The 24,361-nt window shown below is 39.9% G+C and overlaps 1 protein-coding gene across 1 annotated transcript; it reads right to left on the minus strand.

Annotated features, from left to right (window-relative positions):
- On the minus strand, positions 1-23,156 carry wdsub1.L (WD repeat, sterile alpha motif and U-box domain containing 1 L homeolog). Its single transcript, XM_041577583.1, has 11 exons — positions 23,031-23,156; positions 17,372-17,779; positions 13,804-13,988; positions 10,353-10,439; positions 9,436-9,529; positions 7,011-7,044; positions 5,950-5,990; positions 4,915-5,021; positions 4,182-4,361; positions 3,387-3,527; positions 1-1,682 (listed from the first exon to the last, which is right to left on the minus strand). The coding sequence occupies exons 2-11, from the start codon at positions 17,767-17,769 to the stop codon at positions 1,495-1,497; spliced, it is 1,455 nt and encodes a 484-aa protein (XP_041433517.1). The 5' UTR covers positions 17,770-17,779; positions 23,031-23,156; the 3' UTR covers positions 1-1,494.
- Between the last annotated feature and the right edge of the window lie 1,205 nt (positions 23,157-24,361).

Consider the following 24,361-nt stretch of genomic DNA (forward strand, 5'->3'; position numbering starts at 1 on the left):
ACGCTAGACAAGGAAGTAGCCTAAAGAGCTGCTTGTATCAGAGAAACAAAATAAAATAAACTAAGGGAAAAAGGTATGTTATTCTGGGGCTGTTTAGAGTGAATTAAGGTTTATTAATTTAAGGGCCCTTAAAACACAACAGAACTGTGTATGTATAGGAGGCTGGGGTCCAAGCCACATGTGTTATGGCTAATGCACTATTAAAGCACAACTGTAACCTTTATTATTGTATCAAATGAATTATTTATTTAATCACTTTCTTCTCAACAGTTGTCTAGTTTATTGAACATTACACAGCGTTTCCAGGTACAAACACTTATTATTATTATTATGATACTATTAATTGTAATGTGTATGGTTAAGCAGCTAATGGTTATACTGTCCAAGGGACTGGAAATGAAAGGGACAAAACATGATTACAATGGCATTTCCACCTGGGAAATCCGTGGCATTGGATCACACATTGTTATAGCTTTATATCTATTGGAAATCTCAGGGACAAACACTTTCTTACCTACAATGAGCTGTAAGGGCAGAAAAATCACACCGTGACTCCCCAAACCTAAATGAACTGAAAGGCAAATCTGGTTTCATTATTTATACAGGTCACAGGTTTGTGCAGCAATGATGGGGGGGTTACAAAATATAGGGCTGGATAACAAATATATGATTATTAAAGGAAAATTGAAGCCCTAGAGCTGAACTACACGCTGCACGTTCTTCAGAGCGCTGAGAGGAAGTGCATGTGTAGCTCAATATGTAGGACTTTTGTACTGATTCCCATATACAGTATCCCCAGCTCTGTGCCACTTAAATGAAGCCCCTTTCTGCACAAGCCACTGTATAAGAATATTGGGCATAGCACCCTGGTACTAGTAACTGTGCATCCTCCTAGTTTAAGTGCACCAGTATGGAGGGCCCTCTTGCTTACAATAAATCTGTTGGCTGCCACTATCAATCATGGAGGTGCTCAAATTAAAGGGAAAATAGTAACTGTGCACATTAGCCAGATCCGTCCATAGCAACATACAACAAGGTCCCATTACAGTGGAATCTGCAGCACCTAATCATTCACCAAGCAAAGAACAGAAATCTTTAACCCATGTCTCCCCAGAATGCACCGATATACAACTCCCTGTGCCCACTGACTGTGCCCACTGACAAGTAATTGGTAATGATGGGAGTTGTGGCTCAGCAGAAGCTCTTTGGTTGAGCATTAAGCACATAAAATAAACTGGATTCTGGAAACAGGCATCTGTTTCTGTTCTCAGGGCCACATTTAAATAACAACACAATGACTAGTGTCCTTCATATTGCACATGTTCCTTTCATATCTTGCCCAATCAAATGTGTTCTGCAGAGCTTCTTCCATTGAGGAGACTCTGGTCATTTGGTTGGAGTAGAGTGAATCAAGACTTAAGTCTGTGTTCAAGTGCACTGTTGGGTTATCACACAGACATACCCCTTGTACCCAGAGAGATGAGGCCACCAGTGTTACCTGTGTAAGGTCATTTGCTTTGCCTCACGGTGATTTTGTCTCTCCAGCCAGCGGTTCAGGGCCATTTTTAAAGTTCTGTTGGGCGTTAGTAAAAGGTTTTCAAGCGGGAGGTTGGTCATGGGGCTTGTCCTCTTCTTTCTACTGATCCAGTCTTCAATTGCCTTCCTTTCATAGGAGTAACCATCTGTATTATACAACAGAATGGGTGGGGGGGAGACATAAAAGAATGTTAATAGGATGTACTGACTATCTCACTCACTTCTCAGGAAGGCCTGGTTGTATCTGGCATGGTTGGTTTAGATCAAGTTATCTGACCATCAACCATAGAGAGGTTGATGGTCTAGTCAGGGGCTCCTTGGCAAAGAAACATAAAGCTCCTATTTACGAAGGGGGGAAAGCTTGCAGATGGAGTGGCTGGGGTCTGGGTTTGAGTCCCCATTCTGCTTAGTCTAGGTTGATAACTGCTCCCTCCCCAAGGGTTAAGCCCTTTAACTAAGTACTATGGGGCCCCATAACAGCCCATTTGAGGATATTTTTACATGCTTTTTAACCAGTGAAGTCCAGATTACATTCACTGTAAATTCAATGCCCAGTCAGATCTTAGTCCCAGCTCTATAATTCTGCAAGCAATGAATGGACCTGCCAGGAACAGAACCAAGATGGGGACAGAGAAACGGTTTCCAATGTTGAAATAAATAATCCCTTTAATGAGATGTTAGCAGATCAGTGAATGACATTGCAATGGGAGCACTAACACTATTGCTTTGTCAGAGGAATAATCCCAGTGCCCAACTAACATCCCCACAAGCTTTCATGTGTAAATAAGCACAGACGTGACTTGCTAGTAAATTGTACTTAATCTTAAAACTATCAGTTTTATTATATAATGCCACTTGGCAGTCTCAGTTGCTGGTAAGGTGACTGTCCCTTGTACAGTGCACTCAACATTGTCATGTGACAATCACTTGCACATGACTCCCATACAAGGGAATATTTGGCAGATTTCTAGCATTTTGTCCCCTGCACATAGAGCTGCTAGTTGCTACAGGAACAAAATGCTTGGAGTCACCCTGGAACCCATTATGTAGAGCTGGTGTATATGAGCATAAGCACAGCAGCCAAGAGCTGAATATCCCCACCTCTTGCTGCCTCCCTTCTGTATTTACATGACATCATTTGTATTGCATTTCATTTACAAGTTACATCTGTGATGTCTGACCTGCCTCCTACCTGCTTTTATTTAAATACCTTATTCAAATGAGTGGGCCTTGCGATTTGTGCTCATTAGACCAATTAAATCTAATTTGAAGTGTTTAAGTGATGCAGTGGCCTCTAGTGGTAAAATGACAACTCCACACCACCAAGGGTAGGACGACACTGACATTTTCGGTGCGATCTGGCGCACTGCGACAAAATGCATACGACGGAAATAAGGTAAGAGATAGAAATGTCGGATGAAGTTGCAGCGTTGATCCAACGAGACACGACTGTCGGATGCAAACGCTGCGTCTACATCCCACAGCCGTGGCGCATCGGATCAACGCTGCAACTTCATTTCCGTCACATGCGATTTGTCTCAGCGCGTTGGATCGCACTGAAAATGTCTGTGTAGTCCTACCCTAAATGTATATGTTCAGTAGGCCCAAAATATTCTGTCAGTTTATACAAACCAGTGGTGGCTGATGAACAAATATTGTTATTCCCATGGTTTACACTGTCAACTTCTGTAGCTGGTGCTTCAATACAACTGCCAGTACCAATAGTGAAAGCAGAATGTCACTAACCCCTTGCCCTTGAGGGAACAAAGCAGTCAAACAGTGTTCAGAGTAAAGAGAAAGGTGTTCTAGGCAAAATGATATGTATTATCCCCCCACCTCCTGTATCTTACCTGATGCAATAACTGGATCCGTCATTAGTTCCCATGTTATGGGGCAAAGAAACTCGTTAGGGATATTAGACAACTCTGCTTTTGCACTGCCTTTCAGATCTTGGATTCTTCTTACTAATTTGTTGCGCAGGCCTAGAGATTCTAGATGGAATAGAAGATACTCAGCAATGGTCTGTGTGTTATAATAGGAAGGATAGATAACTGGCGGTCTGGATGTTAGTAGATTTACATGGCTGTCTGAGAATGCTGGGAATAATAATCTTCTGTTTTGCCTGGGTCACTGATAGGGTTGCCACCTGGCCGGTATTTTATTATGGCAGATCCCAATGTTACTAATAGGGAAAAAAGATAAATATATAGGAAGGCCGGTATTTTTTTCCAGAAAAGGTGGCAACCCTAGTCACTGACCCACTGAATCCTTGTCCTATGGGACTGTGTTTCTACAATTTACATTGGTTGAATGGAGTATCTCCAGCAGCAGATTTTTACTTATTTATTATGTTGTTTTTTACTTTATTATGTTACAATATGGCTGCCATTGAGTGCCCTGCACTATTCATTGTTTATTAATACCCACACAGTGGAATTATAAGAGGCAGACACAGGCTGGGGGCATTTTATTTATTTTTTCCCACAGTTTGGAAGTACAGTGCATTAACTCCATGCTCACCCCCTTGCACCACATTTTCTTACTTCCTATCACACAGTACACAAGGAATGGGGAGGAAATGACAGTTTGTTTAGTACCACTGCAGGGGCTAATATAACATGCCATGTAATCCAATCAGTGCTTACCAATCTTGAGGTCATTTAGCAGGTTGTCCTTGGTGAGATGCAGTAATTCTTTGCCATCAATATTATTAGCTTTAAATATATGTTCCACCTCATTCAGACCTTCCTGAGAAAGCCAAGTGGCAACCTTCTCCTCTGACCAAGTCTCCACGTCCATCTGCATTCTGCTCTCCGCTGTGAAATCTGAAATAAAGACACACCCACTGGTAAGGGTTAAAGGGGCCGTGGATTATAGAAATGTGCAGGGTTCATTAAAGGGGTTGTTCACCTTTGGATTAACTCTTAGTATGATGCAGAGAGTGATATTCTGTGAATTTAAAATAGGTTTTAATTTTTTATAATTTGTGGGTTTTGAGTTATTTCGCTTTTTATTCAGCAGCTCTCCAGTTTGCAATTTCAGCATTCTGTTTGCTAGGGTCCATATTACCCTAGCAACCATGCATTGATTTGAATAGGAGACTGGAATATGAATAGGAGAGGCCTGAATAGAAAGAGGAGTAATAAAAAGTAGTAATAACAATATATGTGTAGCCTTACAGCCTTTGTTTTTTTAGTTGGGGTCAGTGACCCACATTTGAAAGCTGGAAAGAGTCAGAAGAAGGTAAATAATTCCAAAATTATAAAAAAGAAAAAATGAAGGCCAATTGCAAAGTTACTTAGAACTAGCCATTCTATAAACATACTAAAAGTGTAACGGTGAACCACCCCATAAAGTCACATTGATGTTACCCATCACCTGGTATGTCCTCCGAATGCCCTAATTTCCAGATAGTCGCGGTTTTATCCATTGATCCTGTAGCGAGTAGTGGGTGCTTGGGTGCTAAGGCACATGAAGTGACATATCTACATAAAAAGATGCATAAAAAAATCACTATTTGTATATATTAAGCAGGAAATAGGACTCTATTATTGGCAATTATTGTTCCCCTGACACTGCACTGCATATAACACTGTCTCTGATCTTTGATCTCACATGGATGACTGTTACATGGAAAGTATGAGCTCAGCACCAGGACGGCTTCATCCAGCTTTGTTTAACCCTTGTCCTGCTACAGAGAATGCCATTGTATTGTGTACATCAGGGAAAGCAGTGAGCATTTAGGACACAATGCAGGCTGGAGAGATCACTGGACAGAATACTAAATCTCCAGCTGTGATCAGTCCCAGTATTAAGAACTTATGTGTTTGGAGTCTGGTACCAGAAACCTTACTGAATGTATATTGACCGATATAGTAAAACATTGCTGTCCAACATTTCTGGTACTGAGGCCCAGCATTTTCGGGCCTACGTGGTGGAGGACTGATAATGGAAGACCATGTCAACCACGCCCCCTTTTTAAAAAAAATTCTGTCCAGTGGAGTTCACAGGCGCCATCTTCTTCTCTTCGGTAATCTTCGGAATGACGCCCGCATATCGGTGCATGCGCAGTAGGAGCAGTTTTCTGAATCGCAACAATTGTGCATGCACTGAAACTCAAGAAAATTACCAAAGCGCTGGTCTCATTCTGAAGATTACAGAAGCGGCTGAAGATGGCGCCCGTGAACTCCAATGCCTGAATCTGCACATGGGATTACAAGTGTGAACAATGCAGGGGTCAGTTGAGTCCAGGGGTCCAGTTCTGATACCAGTTGAATCTTACACAAGGTAAGCAATCAAAGCAGCCAGACTTTAATGGAGGGCCACACAGGCCACCAGTTGGACAGCACTGCAGTAGAATATTCGAAGTTGTAGTTTTCATTGTCAGAAGACAGATTATAAAGAAAAACTAACCTTGTGTGATGAGTGAGGATATGAAGAATGCACCCAGTTTTCTGGAAAGAAAAGCCAAAAAACAAAAAAATTTGCATTCCTGTGGAACATAGTTGATGTTTAGTCAGCTGTAATAACCTATTATATTGAAGGATTATTCATACATGTTCTTATGCTATATTCCATCTATTGTTTGATAAAAGAAATAAGCAACGGGCAAGGCAAAGAGACTATGTGATCCATATCCAACTAAGTGACATCTAGGGTGGACAGGCTGATACCATATGAAGGGGCCATACACAGTACGGCTTACCACCTCACCCCTTTAAAACTGAACACATATGGAATACACAGACTGCATGGCTAATTAGCAATTCATTTAGATGCATGGCTGCACATAAATCAGTTCAGTCTGCAGCATGCATCTAAATGAATTGCTAATTAGCCATGCAGGCTGTGTATTCCATATGTGTTCAGTTTTAAAGGGGTGAGGTGGCAAACCTAGAACAGCTGCTGTTCCATTTGTTGGTATACCAATTTCATCAAGTAGACAGCACTCCCTTTTCAATCAAACCGTCTTTATTCTTATTTGGACAGCAACATCATGCATGATGTTGCTGTCCAAATAAGAATAAAGACGATTTTATTGAAAAGGGAGTGCTGTCTACTTGATGAAATTTGTATACCTTGGAGCAGCCATTGTGAATAGGCTACTAGACTTGCACCCAATTATCAAATTTGGGCAGAAAAGTAAGTGCGGTCTGATTTGCTTTTCTATGTTCCATTTGTTGGTGCCAGTCCAATTGATAGGAACTGTGGGTGGAGCTTTGTCTCATTTGCCAGTTATATGGTTCATCGGCAAATTAAAATATCCCAACATGTTCAATGAATGACTTGAGCGGTATCCATGGTAGATAGTAATCAGTTATATAGATATGATCACCCTGGATACACATACCGAAAATTGGCACACATATGGCAGTTTCTAATGCTTGCATTAGCTGCAAGGGAATGGAATATAGGTATGAGAGAGATATGGGAGGTGAATGTTGGGAAAAAAGGATGAAATTAAAGATACTTACAACTGTGTAAATTATTACAGACTTATCCACAGACCTTGGAAAAGAAAAACAAGATTAAACATGACATGTTACTTAAAGGAGAAACAAACCCTTAATAAAAAATAAACCCTTCCCCCCCCTCCTACCCTACATAGATCCCCCTCCCTCCTCCCCCCCCAGCCTAGCTGCTACCCTGGGCAAATACTCTTTACCTAGCCCTCCGTGCAGATCCTGTCCAGCGGAGTTCTCGGCAGCCATCTGCTTCTCTTCGGTAATCTTTGGAATAATGCGGCGCAGTTGGAGCAATTTTCTGTTTTTCGACAACTGCACATGCAATGAAACTCACGAAAATTGACAAAGCCCAATTCCGAAGATTACTGAAGCGGCTCAAGATGGCGCGCGTGAACTGCGCTGGACAGAATCTGCATGGAGAGGTAAGTTAAGAGTTAGGGGCATTTTTGTCGAGGGAAACAGCTAGGCTGAGAGGGGGTATATGTAGGGTAGGGGTTTTTTTTTAATCAAGGGTTTGTTTATCCTTTAAGTATTAAAATAAATAATGTTGATAAATACTTAATTGAAGCTATGTGCAGGATAAGACTAAATTATCTGTGTTTGGGCTTTCTTCCGTTCAGCCGCAGGGGAGCGCAGGAGTAGACACTGTCAATTATTGTTAAGGGGGCTCTACTTACACAGACGCATGTATGTGCCGGACGCAGGTGAAATGCAACCTGCTGCGTCCCAACCTGCGTTTGGTGCTTACATGTGTGTGTAAGTACAGCCCCCTTCACAATAATTGACTGCGTCTACTCCTGCGCTCCCCTGCGGCTGAACGTAAGAATGTGCAATGCCGGGGGAGCGCAGATAAAAACGCCCGTGTGTAAGGGCCACACATCACACCAGTAAAAGCTAACTGCTGACTGGTAATGGCTGAGCACTTTTGCAAAAAGGGTTCCTGCAACGTGTAACCCAAAGCAGCCTATTGGGTGTTTGTGTTGGTTATTCTTGCAGTGCTAGTCCCATGTTACTACCCCGTATGCCCCCGGTTTCTCTATAGTAATTGATTATACATGGAAAACAACTCATTGATGAGATTCTACTGACTAAAAACATAATTACACCATTGAAAATGCAAATCACCAGCACTATGTCAGGCATAAGGTGATTATTATGTAATTTTTGGCTTCATTATATTACACTGGAATCAGGCATGGGGGTCAAGGACAGACTTGTTCAGTGCTGGGAAACTGTACTTAAAGCTTCCAACTCCAGTTGCAGGAACAAAGAACATGGAGCCAGATTAACACTGATCAGATGAAATTTTCACTGGAGGATTATTTTGCATTTTAATGCAGCCGTGGGCCCTGTAGAGCAGGGGGAAAGTTTTATTGAGCACTGTTGCATTAAGAATACTACTGAACTACAGCTCCCAGCATGCCTGATGATAATGATATAAATATTATATATTTTAATAATTATATAATAAATGATAATAGGGTACCGGGCTTTGTAGTCCTGAAGAAGTGTGGTTGAACAGTACAGTAGCGCCCCTTTAAATTTCCCTTCCCAGAAGAAGTTGGCACATAAACTGCAGTGAGCAGTTATACAGAGCTGCTCCATTTTATATGGAAAGTCCCATTGCCAAATCGTGGCACAGCCTACACAATATGTCCCACTCATGTCTACAAGAAGCAAACATAGGCCTAGGGGTGGGGTTTCCATAATGTGGTCAAATAGTTCTGGTTTGTGGTTATCCTGACACATGTTACGAAAATGTTATTTTCAAGGCTGTTAGGAAATGTCTGTCCCTATGAGTTTCACTGTAAGTGTCTCAGTTTTATTTACCCATAATATTATAAATCATTGGGGAAAACATGACAGACAGTAATTTGGCAATTTCAATGGGATCTTGTGACATTCACCCCCACCCTCCTCTAGAGGAATGGGCTCTATTAATATAAATAGTTTTGCACAGATCCAAATATAGCCAAATATATGTTGTTTTCATTGCATTAGAACATGTTATTACCTGCTTATAAATAAAATATATATATATATATATATATATATATATATATATATATATATATATATATATATATATATATATATATATATATATATATATATATATATATATATATATATATATATATATATATATATATATATATATATATATATATATATATATATATATATATATATATATATAAAAAAAGGTCCCCAGGTGGGACCGAAACGTCGGATAAAAATGAGAATAAACACTATTACTTCACTACAGAACAGTGTGTGCTGATCCTTCGTAAGAATATATATATATATATATATATATTTATATATATTGTCTTTTCCTTACATGCACAAAAGTACAAGTGGGAAGGATTTTCAGTTATACGCTGCCCCCTAATGATAACAATAGTAGTTACACATGGAAAAGGTTGCTTACCCAGAAACCAATAGCTGACCATCACTGGAGAAAGAACAAGAGAGAACAGGAGAAGAATGTCCTCCTAGAGTCAGCTGGCATCTCATGTCAAAGCCTTTAGGGAGAGCAAACATTTGTTATTCTCATGTATATGAAGGATACAAAAGTTGGTTACAGTAATACTTTGAAAACAACTCTGCATCGACTGAACGACCGATCGTCATGGTATGAAAATGGTCGGGACAATCCACATGTCCCAAAAATCGTACAAAATGAAGATAGTGTCTTTGCATGCATCTATGGCCAGCTTAACCTAGTAGTATGGGAAGACCATATATCTGGACACCCTTAAAGGGGTTGTTTACCTTTGAGTTAACTTTTAGTATGATATAGGAAGTGATATTGTGAGACAATTGGTTTTCTTTTTTTTTTTTTATTATTTGTGGTTTTTGAGTTACTTTTTTGTTCAGAGCTGTCCAGTTTGTAATTTCAGCAATCCGGTTGCTAGGGTCCAAAGTGCCCTGCACTGACTTCAATATGAATAGAAGGATGGCCTGAATAGAAAAGTGAGTAATAAAAACTAGCAATAAAAACGTAGCCTTACAGAGCATTAGAGTTTTAGATTGGTTCAGTGACCCCCATTTGAAAGCTGGAAAGAGACAGAAGAAGATAAATAATTCAAAAACTATAAAAAAATAAATAAATACTGAAGATTAATTGAAAAGTTGAATTAAATTGGTCATTCTATAACATACCAAAAGGTAACTTAAAGGTGAACCACTCTTTTAAGTCCCAAGTATTCTGGATAATAAATTCTGGCTGAAGCATACAAAGAAAGCCTGGGAGATGAGATCCATGTTGAACCTCCCTTAATCAGATTATACCAGTACCTGTTATCACATCTCACTTTAAGTGCTAGTGTTGCCCATTATACATACCTCGTGCATCACTGAATGAGATCAGCCAAACTCGGATTTCATTGTCTTGCCCACAAGATGCCATTTGGTAGTATTCAATGCCATGTTCTGTATTTGACCAGGGAAAAGCAAAGAGCATTATTACCTTCATTTTGGTACAGAGTCCTTATGGGCTGCAATTCAGAGGGATCTATCACCTGCACAATTCAACAGAGACATCAAATGGAGGGTTTTAAATTATTTTAAATATTTTATTAAAAGGGCCTACATTGCTTTGCTTCTGAAAAGGAATAGGCAGGAAAGATAAGTTAATTGTATACCAAGAAAGACACAAATTAAGTGTGAGGGGAAGGCTGTTAGGTTTGCAAAAGGCAAACGGAATCAACTTGATGACAATGGCTGTCAAATAGTGGCACCCACTGTAACTTGTATAACCATGTGAACTAGTCCATTTACACCCTGAGAATGAGTCTCACAAGAAGCTAACCCGCCTTTATTAATAAGGAGGTGGCATCATGCCTGGCACAGCAACTCACTTCATACATTCACACAGATCCAATAGCTGTTCTTTCCTTAGCATCTTGGCAAGGGGCTACTCATTTCATTTTGGGGACCACTAAACCAGTATTTCCATTTTGTATTTATAGTTTTCTTTTAAATTTTGCTTCCCTGGCTTATCTATGCACACATAGGTGGTTAATTTCTCCTGTACCATGCGATTACTGCACATTATAAAACCCAATAAAGGTCCAAAAAGCACTACAGCTATTACTGCCTGGTGCAGAAGTCCAAAGGGTTACGTTTGGCACAAGGGGGAGTAACATCATGCATAGCAGTGTATAGGGTTGGAGCCAGTAGTGGATGTTATTTCTCTGCTGTTTCTCTAGAGATTATAATATTTATATGGGCTCTCCATCCTTATAGCCCGACTTGTGGAAATTAGAAGTACATTATGAACAATGTTAACAATTTGGACAATACTGCACTAAGGTAATCTCTACATATAACATATAAGTCTAAATGATACAGGCTTTCAGCAAGGTGCTGTGTACAAATATCTAGAGATACAAGTCCTGCCTATTGGGGTTGTTGGAGATGTGACTGAGGTGGATCTGTGAGGTGGAGTAGGAGAAAGCCAAGTATTGTTTGCATATTAACAGCACATGCTTATATTTGCCGCAAGCCTTCAATTACATTTAAGGCTGAACATTACTTGATTTTCAGTTTCTCACTATTCATAGCATGCACTACAAAAATTCATACCTTTGCCTCATGGATTAGCTGGAGGACACTTAAAGGGGTCGTTCACTTTTAAGTTAACTTTCAGTATATTATAGAATGGGCAGTTCTAAGCAACTTTCCAATTGGCCTTAAAAGAGAAGTAAACCTTAAAAATAAATGAATGTAAAATTGACGAGGGGCTGTTCTAAGCACTTTTGCAATGTACATTCATTATTTATTCCAAGATATTAAGGTATACATGGACTGTTAGTATGAATGAATTTTGTCACAACAGAGCCACCTGCTGGTCATTTTCCCACCAGTCTGACCACCAACAAGTCAAGGAGGAACGAAAGAGGCTGCTCTGATGTTCTTCTGCTTAGGAAAAAAATAGAAACCTTTCTCAAATGTTTCCAAAGCAGAAGAACATCAGAGCAGCCTCTTTCTTTCTTCCTTGACTTCTTGGTGGTCAGACTGGTGGGAAAATGACCAGCAGGTGGCTCTGTTGTAACACAATTCATTCATATTAACAGTACATGTATCCCTTAATATCTTGGAATAAAAAATAAATAATGAATGTACATTGCAAAAGTGCTTAGAATAGCCACCTCATTAATTTTACATTCACTTAATTAAAGGTTTACTTATCCTTTGATTTTTTTATTATAGTTTTTTTTAATTATTTGCCTTTTTCTTCTGACTCTTTCCAGCTTTCAAATTAGGGTCACTGACCCCATCTAAAAAACAAATGCTCTGTAAGGCTACATATTTATTGCTATTGCTACTTTTAATTACTAATTTTTCTATTCAGGATCCTCCCTTAAGGTCCCCATAGACACAGCAATTCTTCTTTGATGAACGTCCGACCAATTATCGTGCGGTTAGTGGGATTCGAACAATCTTACGTACATCTTACGATTTTTCGGCCGACATCAGTCAGAAAATTGATCGGCCAGGTTTAAAAATCTTTATTGGTCCCAGTGCAATCTATCTATGTTTGCAGGGCCAAGCAGGCAGCTACTCTTCAGTTTTGCTGACAATATCGTCTGAAATGGTCTCACGATAACGATAGGATCTTTTAAAAATCTTTACATCTATGGCCAGCTTTAGTCAAATCAATGCAAGATTGCTAGGGTAATTTAGACCGTAGCAACAAGACTGCTGAAAATTAAAACTGTAAAGTTGCTGAATAAAAAGCAAAATAACTCAAAAACAACTAATAATGTGAAACGAAAACCAATTGCAAATTGTGTCAGAATATCACTCTCTGCATCATACTAAAAGTTCATTGAAAGGTGAACATCCGCTTTAAAGGATCAGTAACATAATTTTTTTAAAATTTGTTAGTATAGAACGAAAAAAAAACAAAAACACAAAGACATATTAAACTTTTAAATCACTAAGTCTTTATTAAGAAATAAGCTTACTGAATCTTCGCTTGCACTCCTCTTCAGAAAAGGCGACACAACAACAATCCTTTACTGAAGCAGAATTTCAGTAAGTTATTTCTTAATTAAGACTTAGTGATTTAAAAGTTTCATTTGTCCTTCCTTCTATACTAACAAATTTTTTTAAAAAAAACTAATTTATGTTACTGGTCCTTTAACATACAAGTGTACTTCTGGAACTTACAGAATTGGTTAACGTACAGCATCAAGTGGCTGTTTACCTACTTATATAAATGGATTATTTAGGTCTCTATTTTTTGAAACAGTCTCATGATATTACACCACTGTACTCACACAGGCGCGTGTAGACGCCGAACGCAGGAAAAATGCAGCATGTTGCGTCTCAACCTGCGTTCGGCGCCTACACGCGCCTGTTTGAGTACAGCCCCATTGGAAAAAATGTAATGCGTCCATTCCTGCACTCCCCTGCGGCTGAATGCAGAAAAACGGAACGCAGGGGAGTGCAGGTAAAAACGCTCGTCAGTAAGAGCCCTTATAGTTTATAGTTTCAATATTTGTCTGGTTCTAATCACATGTGAAACACTGTGGATTGATCTTGTGGAGCTTAATTAAGTTGAATATAGGTTACACATGGTTCACTTTTTTATGCATGGGATTTAATCTACACATTTGTAACTAGAACACCAGCATCACCATCTAAAGACAAACAGGCAGAGATAAATGCATACATACAAACAAAGAGCTGTGTAAGGAAAAGAAGTTGGGATGAGGAAAAGAAGTTGGGATGATGTCAGATTCTAAATAAGCATGTATTTTCCCTTAGAGAGAACAGAGCTACTGACCAGTTAGTGTTTGTGAAGAGAAGTCACAGCAGGTTACTCCCAAGTCGTGTCCCTTTTCATTGTATAAACATTTCAGGCTCTCATCCCAGGCTGTTAAGTCACCGCATGATGAGCCAGTAATGAGGAGATTTCCATGGGGAGAGAATGCACACGCCACTATTGAGCCGTCCTTCACTGTGGCAGACCTACAGAAGCAGAAATGTAAAGATAAAGAGCTGCACACAAAAATGTGTTAATAACTTGGTATATATATATATATATATATATATATATATATATATATATATATATATATATATATATATATATATATATATATATATATATATATATATATATATATATATATATATATATATATATATATATATATATATATATATATATATTAGGGATTTCAGGTAGCAGGATGTTGGTCTCCTGGGGCAGACCGGTCTCACTTTTGCTCAGACACCCACAAAGCAACACAGTTCCCGAAAATAGGGTACAACTGACTCGCAGTCAGTTTTATTCAGAAGGAAAAAACACAAACAGAAAATAACAAAAACCTAGGCCATCTTGGCGCTATCTAATACAGAGAATCAACCCTCTCTATAAAGGGGAAGGCCTAGAGCCCAGCCCTTCCAAAGAAAATACAGTTTTGTTGAAAAACTCACAAAAGTTCTCATGTGTTTGAAGCTCCTGCTTCCCCCAGGCACAGCCAGACAGACTCTCTCACTGAAAGCCTCTATTAGCAGGGATCAGCCCCTCCTGCACACCTGCATGCTAATTAAGCAACTACCTGGCTGATGAGCTGCAAAACTCTGGTCAGCATATAGAACACAGAATGGAGGGCCCACCCTACTCTCCCTCCATTCGCTCCAGGGATCCCTTATCCAGCTTTCCCAAGCCAGCAAACTAAATGTAGCATTTAGCTGCTACAATACAACTTTTCCTTGGAGCTAATGCATATACCGTTTCATTATTGGTGAAATATACACACCATCAACTACCTGCCCAGCACTTCTCTCACTATATATATATATATATATATATATGCTGCACCTATGTTTAATTACAATGTAAAACAGCACAGTAACCACCCTTTGTAGGATAGCTGGCAGGATTTCAGTGAAGATATCTGTAATTATTGGTTGCCTGGTAAGGAGAGCTGGAATGGGAGATATTTACAGAATACAAGGCCTGACTCTATGGCAACTCTGGCTCCAGCTGCCTGTGAAAGTCCAGTCTCTGAGGGATTTATCACAGGGGAGCAATTGGCCCTTCAATAATTAGTAAGGGGAACTACAGGCACACCCGAGCTGCCAGAAGATGGTTTGTTATCTCTCTAATTAACCAGTCACAGCTGCCTTGATTAGACCAGAAAGCAGCAATAACCATGGGGCTGCATTAAGGGCCCTTACACACGGGCGTTTTAAGCTGTGTTCCGGTTTCATGCATTCAGCCACAGGGGAGCGCAGGCGTAAACGCACGCCATTACTGTCAAGGGGGCTGTACTCACACAGACGCATGTAAGCGCCGAATGCAGGTAAACTGCAACATGCTGCATCTCAACCTGCATTCGGCGCTTACATGCATCTGTGTGAGTACAGCCCCAATAATGGCGTGCATTTATTCCTGCGCTCAACCGTGGCTTTACGCATGAAACCGGAACGCAGCTCCAAATGCCCGTGTGTAAGGGCCCTTAAAGCTTTTTCATGCACTGCAAATAGATGCATTCCCTGCTGCTGTCAATAGTCCTACAGCCTCAAGAGAGTAAGGTTAAATGTTGTAGCCCCCTCAGCACTTACTCACTCACCTCACACACTAGAAGCCTACAAACTCACACTGATATACCAAACAGAGTCCAGATGAGGCCCACAATCAATCACCAAATATTATTGGTGGTATAGCTTTTATTTCATTTAGATGCATGCTGCAGACTGAACTGATGTATGTGCAGCCATGCACCGTGTATCTAAATGAATTGCTAACTAGCCATGCAGGCTGTGGATTCCATATGTGTTCAGTTTTAAAGGGGTGAGGTGGCAACCCTATCAGGGGATGTCGAACTCTTGGGGTCCTGTAATATAAAGACCATTTACAAATAAGAAGTTTAGGGTTGAGGTGTGTTTAAACAGACATCTATTGTGAAGCTAGAAGCTGATGTCACAATGTAGTGTATAGGTCATTGGCCAACACACTACAAACCTACAGGAAAATGTGGACCTTCAGTCTCTGTCTTGTACATGTTTCAGGTACTTTCCCCTGTCTGTGCAGACTTTACACTACACTAGATTAGGATACTGAGTTGCCTATAAGGGTGTAACATAGGATACAGCAGAGGCCACAGCAGAGAACATAGAGCTCAGCAGTGGTTCTGATTTATATGCAGTTACAGAATGTGGATTTATAACATATCAAGCTTGAGAAGATTATTGAGCTCACTGTCCATTCAAATGAATAAGCCCAAAACTACTTTTTGCATTGTTACAGATCACCTTGGCCCACAGTTTTTTTTTTTACATGACTTCATGTAACTTGTGCCTTATGTCATCTTCTCAGTTTGTGAGAATAGAGAGCAGATGTATTTCCAGTGAATGGCACAAAGTGGTCTTAAATCCAGGGTACTAGTTATATATGAGTTATCTGACCAATATGCCCCCACTGCCAAGATATGTCCATACAGGGATAGGTTAAAGGAGAAGGAAAGCTACCGAAGCAGTTTATTGCCAATAGATTAGCCACAATCGTGCAAGCTGAAACACTATATTTATTATGTAGAATGCTTTACCATACCTGAGTGAACAGCTCAAGAAAGTCTTTGTGTGTTTAGAATAGCAGCTGCCATATTAGCTTGGTGTGACATCACTTCCTACCTGAGTCTCTCCCAACTCAGTCATAGTTCTGGGCTCAGAATACAGCAGGGAGGGGAGGAGGGAGGGGGAAAAGGGAGAGAGAAGCAAACTGAGCATGTGCAAGCCCTAGCCCTTGAGATTTATGCTAAAAACAGGAAGTCTGATAAAGAAGTCCATGTGTACACAATAGAAGGAAAGAAACCCTGTGTTTCTTTTGACAGAGGACTCAGAGCAGCATTACTTTAAGGGTTTACTGATGTATTTATATAGACCTTTCTGATAAAACCTTTCCTTCTCCTTTAACCATTGCATTACACGTTCACTCTGTAATTAGCTGTGAGTTATGATAGCCTGGATTTGATTTCTGGTTTTACATATGGGGGCCTGTATTAGTATCTGTAGATCTATACTCAGGGAGGGCACTGCAGTGGGTAAGAAACTCAAAAACCGGTACAAGCAAATGGTGCTGCTACAAGGAAAGGAAGAAGATTCTAATGGAAAGAAACAGCCCAGGCTGATGTAATGGAGAATGCTGAACAATTTAAAGCATATACACCAATGCAGTGCTCAGAACACTTGCTGCTCCACCTGTACAAATATGAACTTATGTTATGGACAATATTATAAGATAAAGTCTTGCAAACCCAAAGAAAAGAGGGTTGCAATTGTTCTTTAGAATAAAAATAAACACAATGCCGCTACTGCACCCTACTAATGGCCTCATTACTGACCTGTGGAATTTCATTTGTTGAACGTTCCATAACACTATCGAACCATCTGAGCCCCCGGTTGCCAAGTAGTTGGAAATTGATGAATATCTGCAAACTCTGACCGGGCTGCCACTAGGTTGCTCCAACACTGCCAGCATCTGCCCATTGTGCATACTCCATAGGATGGTCTTGCCATCAGTTGAGCAAGAGGCTAAAATGGGTTTATCAGGAGCAAAGCAGCACCAATGAACAGCATAAGTATGTCCTTTCAGTGGGGAGAAAGGCAGTTCTTTAAAGTCCTTCAGGGAATAAACCCGGATAGTCTTATCCAAAGAGCATGTGGCCACGTATGAATCAGAGAAGCTACAGCAATTCACGTCGTCCGTGTGATCTTTCAGCTCACAAATGAATCTCGCCATATCATTTAACCTACAAGTAGAAGATCATGCAATATCATACAGGTTGTAAAATCTGTATAATTATTATATAAAATCAATCATGTTAATAAGGTGTGCTGACAATTACATAAGAAAGATTTGCTTAAGAAAGATTTGAGAAAGGTTTCTAATATTTTTCCATCAGAGCAGCCTCTTTCTTTCTCCTGACAACTTCCTTGACTACTTGGTGGTCAGAATGGTCATACAATGACCAGCAGGTACATGTATCCTTTAATATCTTGGAATACAAAATAAATAAATAATGAATGTACATTGCAAAAGTGCTTAGAATAGCACCCTCGTGAATTTTACATTCACTTATTTTAAAGGTTTACTTAACCTTTAAAAAAAACCTCATGTCACCATTTCTCTAAACTATTACAATTTGATATAATAGTTGCCAGCATTTCTCAGCATCAGAGTTTCCAGATGCTAAAAGATCAAACTGTTGCTCTTTAAATGACTTTGGTAAAGCTTTTTGTGCTGCAGGTTAGCAATAAACATTTGGGTACAGTATAGATCAAAGAAAGAAAAGTAATTTTACAATCTATGGTTCCAGCATGATGGTACTTTCCCTTTAGGCTGTCAGTTTGGTTGTTCAATAGTGGCTACAGGTGCTGCCAGAGACGAAATAACTGGTGATAGAAAATACCAAAGATATTGGATATCAACACCGTCTCCCTAGGACTTGATTCTTGAGGCTATTCTAGGCCCTAGGTCTATATAGGTTATATTTTTACATGGCGTATCTTTGTTGGCATTTGTCAGGGACTGGAGAAATTGATCCAGGCTGTGCAGACTCTCACTTACTTTAAAGGGGTTGTAAATACAACCATAACCATCCCACAGTGCCCCCTAGTTTTCTATAAAAGTGTAAAAAAAAAACAATTATCGATGCAAGAAAATTTACCAATAAGAATTCTACTGACCAAAAAACGTCACTATAAATGCAAATGAACTGACAAATATCTAATACAAGTAATTCAAAAATAAACTGACAGATAAGAAATAAGAATGTTGATTCCTAGCACTATGTCAGGCATCTTGTTGTTATCTTACATATAGAGATAATTTTGTTGTGTTTTCATTATATTAAACTGTAGTCAATCATAAGAAAAGACAAACTTGTCCAGCTCCAATTGCAGGAATAAACTCCAGTTGCAGAACAGAAAGTCGGATGGGATTCTCATTGTAGGGTTTCTTGCATTTAAAAGCAGTCGCTGACAGTAGAGATTTGGGGAAAAGCTTTGGAAAAGTTTTATTGTGCAATATTGATTTAAGAATAAGACCCTGATGTTGCTGGACTACAGCTCCCAATCCCAATGTGCTTCAACCTTCAATAAACGTCACATATTTAGTGGTGCTTGCGAAGCAAAGCATCACTACTGTTATCTTGCAAACTTATTTTTATTCTTCTTCCGTATGAAAGTTTGGCGCGTAACTAGTCCCGCACCGTTTGTCCTAGACCCATGAATGAGGTGTCAAATCGTGCGGCTTAATCGGGAATGGGGTGGTATGACTTTTCTAAGGGGTGGGTGGTTAATTGCCCCTTGCGGGGGCAATTAACCACCCCGAAAAGTCCCATCGATTAACATTGAGGCCAACTTTTGACGGATTCTAGCGCAGAGAGGGAATCTTGTAGAAACGTTAAATTTACCACATTTGAAGAGGTTTGCGACCTGTGTCAGATGATACCCCACACGAGGGTATAAGTTTTACCCCCGGGGCAGGAGAGGTCCCCAAATTTGCCCCATTGACTTATAATGGGGAATTTATCGAATAATTAGTTTGTCGCAGACCCATGAATGAGGTGTCAAACCATTCAGCTTATTCGGGAATGGGGTGTTGTGACTTTTCTGTCCTATTTTGGGGACCCAAAAAAGTGAGCGGAGCCGCAAACAACCAATCAGATTTTCCCTATTGACTTCAATGAGAAAATGTAAACAGCTGTAATTCTCACAGTAATAAAGCCAGAGCTCCCAAACTTGGCACCGTGGGTCACTGGGTGACTGCAGCCAAAATTTACAAAAAGTGGGCGGAGTCTACAACAGCCAATCAAATTTCAGCCATTCAATTAAATAGGAAAATTTTAAACTGCTGCCGCTCTTAGACGGTTAATGGCAGCCTCCTCAAAGTTGGCACAGTTGGTCACTGGGGGACTGGGATTAAAATTAAGAAAAGTGGGTGGAGCCAAAATCAACCAATCAGATTTCTTTGATTGGTTTTAATGGGAAAAATTAAGAAGGCTGCCATTCTCTCAGTATTGATGTCAGGGACCTTGAATATCACAAATGTGGTCGCTGGGGGTTTCCACTTCAAGTTTAGAAAAAGTGGGCGGAGCCACCAACAACCAATCAAATTTCATTCATTGATTTTCAATAGAAAAAAATAGAAATGCTGCCATTTTTACACATTAAATGACAGCATTCCCAAACTTTGGTATGTTAGTCACTGAGTGACTGTGGTTCACAATTAGGAAAAAAAGGGGCGGGGCAACAGCCAATCAGATTTCAGCCTTTGACCTTAATGAAAAATGATAAACTGCTGCTATTATCACGGTTTAAATGCTAGGTGTACCAAACTTGGCTCAATTACTCACTGGGTGACTGCGGTCAAAATTTAGGAAAAGTGGGTGGAGCCATAAACAGCCAATCCGTTTTCTCCTATTGACTTCAATGTAAAATTTTTGATTACCGCCGTTCTCACAGTTTTAAAACCGGAGGCCCCAAACTTGGCACTGACCATGACTAGGTAACTGGGGTTAAAATTCAGAAAAATGGGCGGAGCTTAAGACAGCCAATCAAATTTTACCTAACGCTATTCAATGGGAATATTTAAATTCCTGTCATTCTTACACTGTTAATGTAAGAGTGCTCAAACTTGGTCCATTTGGTTACTGGGTTGCAAATTTTTAAAAGTGGGCGGAGCCAAAAATAGCCAGTTTGTTTGGATTGATTTCAATGGTAAAATTTGGTTGGCTTTAAATTTCACCGGTTTAATCCGGATTCTACCGACTTTGTGTACTCTCTAGGCACCAGGGGCGACTGGGCAAGACACCCAACATATATGGGGGGCCTGAGTTTTGCCACGGCAAGCACCACTCACATTTTCTTCAGGAAATGTACCTCTCTAGTCTGGGATTTGTAGTCCAGCAACAACTGAGTTAAATTTGGTTGAACAGTGCAGTGCAGCAGGGTTTACAACCCCTTTAAGAAGACTGACTGCCACTGCTGCATTGTTGGGTTGTAATTCTACAAACACAGGTAATGGAAAAAGAAGAAACATGGAAACTAATAAAGCGAAAAAGGGAAGCCTGTGTCTCTGCAATGCAAATAACAGCAATAAATAAGCTGCAAGCTGATAAACCCTGTTGTTTCCAAAACCAATTGGTTAATAATGTATGCATGCATAATAAGGACGAGCCAAAGAAGCAACTTTGACTTCCTATAGTAAAAATAAGCAAATAATGATACCTTAAAACAGTGATCCCCAACCAGTAGCTCGTGAGCAACATATTGCGCCCCATATTTTTGAACTCCAGGCTTGGAGGCAAGTTTTGGTTGTATTAAAACCAGATTTACTGCCAAACAGAGCTTCATGTAGGCTGGCGTTCCACATAGGGGCTACCAATAGCCAATCACAGCCCTTATTTGCACCCCAGGAACATTTTTCATGGCTGTGTTGCTCCCGAACTCCTTTTACTTCTGAATGTTGCTCACAAGTGAAAAAGGTTGGGGACCCGTGCCTTAAAACATATTGTTTTACAGTCTTTTAACGTTTTTTTCTTGAATCCCCTTTTAAAGGGGAAACTAAATCAAGTGTTGAAGCAGGCCTTATTTTGAACTGTATCATGAGGTAAAATGAAAGATCATTCAGCACACACAGAAGCAAATGTATAAAGAACTGAACGCTTGTTACATTACATCAAAGCTTATCATAGATGCATAGCACACTATCTACCTAGTGCAAGGGCCTTTGGTGTGTGTGTTTGTGCCCCTGGCAGGGAACTACACAGGGAAATATTCAGCAACACGGCATGGAATAAATCTAGGATGAATCAGGGATTCTCTGTCGCCTCAGGCGGCAGCGCCACACTAGGTACCAGGGGCAGCAAAAATGCTGCTCCTGGTACTTTAAGAGCGAATTTCCAGGAGAGGGGGGGGGCAGCAGCAACTGCTGCTGCCTCAGGCAGCGGAGGGGCCAGGATCGCCCCTGGGATGAATAAAGCTATGATGTTGCCTTACTCCTGACTTTGCACTGTGCCTCACCATTTCCTAATCCAGCAGGAAGAATCCATTACAAAGTCCTCAGAGCTGGTCAGAGAAGTCATTAAAGCAACAGTAACAGCATTAAAGTGTTTTAAAGGAATGACAATTTACTGTACTGTTATAGTTTATATAAACAAGCTGCTGTGTAGACATGGGGGCAGCCATTTAAGCACAGGATACAGAGTAGATAAAGAATCCCATTGTATACTACAGAGTGTATCTGTTATCTGCTGTGTATCCTGTGTCTTCTCTCCTTTTTCAGCTACACAGCAGCTTGTTTATATAAACTATAGTAGAGTTTCTGAAGCAAACATGACAATTTTGCCAGGGCAGCACAATTGTACATTATATTTTCATTACTTTAAAATACTTGAACTTTTTTGGTGGTACTGTTCCTTTAGTCCGTGGGGCTACAGAGAAAAGCAATGTATTGTGATCTTTACCCCAGATTTACACATGTACTGCATGTTACAGCTGGAAAAGGTCAGGCAGATATTCGTAAAGTAAAAGGCAGTCTAGAAATTAAATATGGCGTAAACAACTACTTTCCACAACTACTGAATTACACTAGAATTTGAGCCCCTGATTGCACAGCTCTGTATATACTTGTGGGTTTAGGATGAACCAAGAAATATCACTAAACTTATCACAGTAAGGAATTTTGGGCATATAGCTGCCAATAAACCCCCTCCCCTTTTAATAAAACAGGGACAGTGTGCAGACATATTGCTACTACAGCCTATAAATGAGTAATTACTTTCCTTTCCTTACTTTGCACCAAATCCGCGTGGAAGTCGCCCTGTTTAATTTCTATTGGTTGGGGTCTCCACACTTCGGTTTGGGGGGTGGAGGGAAGCAAGAAGGCAGGTGAAGGACACATAGGCCTACGTAAAACCAGGAGATGTATAAAACAACAGTACCACTGTGTGTTATACATATAAATATGCGGACCGACAAGCATATATTGGCGCTTACCTTTAAAAGCTGACAGGGTGGGCTTCATCGACCCCTCCTTTATTGAGCTAAGTGGGACAGTCCTGCAGCGCAGTATGCCGGGTCGAATCGGCTGCTTGAGAACAGTAGTGGGCGGAGGGATACTGTCGTCACGTTCACGTGTAGCTGCTTCTGGCTGTGTCTGTCGTACTGTCTGATATTCCCCTGATGTGCTGCAAGTTATATAACGTTATCTACTTATCTTACATTTAGTTAGAAGGGAAAATTATTAATTGCACGGGGAAGGGCTGGCAGCCTTGGCCATTTCCTAGTTCATGTATAGACAGTATAGTTAAAGTATGGGCCGCTGAACCCTTACACTACATCACTGCAAATTAGTGCAAAAGAGTGAAATAACTGGAAAATGTTCCGTTTATACAACTCACAACCTTCACTGAGGTGCTCAGGCAACTAAATGAGGTAGGAGGTGGTGCAAATAAATGACTTGGAGAAATATTCATTCATTTATTGATCTGGTTGCTTGGACCTTTAAGTGAACTTTTAGTATGTAATAGAATGGCCAATTGTAAACAACTTTTCCATTGGTTTTCGTTATTTATTTTTGATAGTTTTATAATTATTTGCATTGTTCTTTTGTTAGGCTGCTGGGGGAGAGGGGTGATATCACTCTAATTTGCAGTACAGCAGTAAAGAGTGACTGAAGTTTATCAGAGCACAAGTCACATGACTGGGGGCAGCTGGGAAACTGACAATATGTCTAGCCCCATGTCAGATTTCAAAATTGAATATAAACAAATCTGTTAGCTTTTTTTTAAAAAAAGAATCTGCTGGAGCAGCACTATTAACTGATGTGTTTTTTAAAATATAATGTTTTCCCATGACAGTATCCCTTTAAAATATGGGTAAAAACAAATGGTGCTTACCTGCGCTGGACCATGAATAATAGTTCCAGGAAAATTTAATTTTAGATACAAAAAAGCAGAGTTCTACTGTATTTGTAATAAGATGTAAGGGGTGAGTTTTTATACAAAGTATATTTTTATTAGAAGCACTTCCTTTCTCATGTCAGAGGGACTTCCTGTATCTGGACTCATTTTTACAGTATAGTCCTATCATACAGTTAAACATAGTGATTATACAGGGTAAAAGTGCAGTCAGCTGAGTCTGGGAATCATTTACTTAATTATCTCTCAGTTCAATGTTATTTTTAACTTTAATAGATAGAAACAAATGAGTGCCCGGGCGACAGATAGTGTCTATCACCTCAACATTCATTAGTTCATTAATGTATTTCAGAAAAATAAACCTGGATAACTTCAAACAGGAAGAAGGGTAATAGTTTATTTTGAAGC

Source organism: Xenopus laevis, chromosome 9_10L (genome assembly GCF_017654675.1).
Source record: "Xenopus laevis strain J_2021 chromosome 9_10L, Xenopus_laevis_v10.1, whole genome shotgun sequence".
Classification (NCBI taxonomy): domain Eukaryota; kingdom Metazoa; phylum Chordata; class Amphibia; order Anura; family Pipidae; genus Xenopus; species Xenopus laevis.

Bases quoted from the DNA above. Each gene is read 5' to 3' on its own strand.
- wdsub1.L (XM_041577583.1), bottom strand. From the start codon at position 17,769: ATGGCGAGATTCATTTGTGAGCTGAAAGATCACACGGACGACGTGAAT. The intron at 7,045-9,435 runs GTAAGCAACCTT...TTCTTTTCCAAG, and splicing joins GGTCAGCTATTGGTTTCTGG to GTCTGTGGATAAGTCTGTAA. The intron at 1,683-3,386 runs GTAAGATACAGG...TGTATAATACAG, and splicing joins GGATCCAGTTATTGCATCAG to ATGGTTACTCCTATGAAAGG.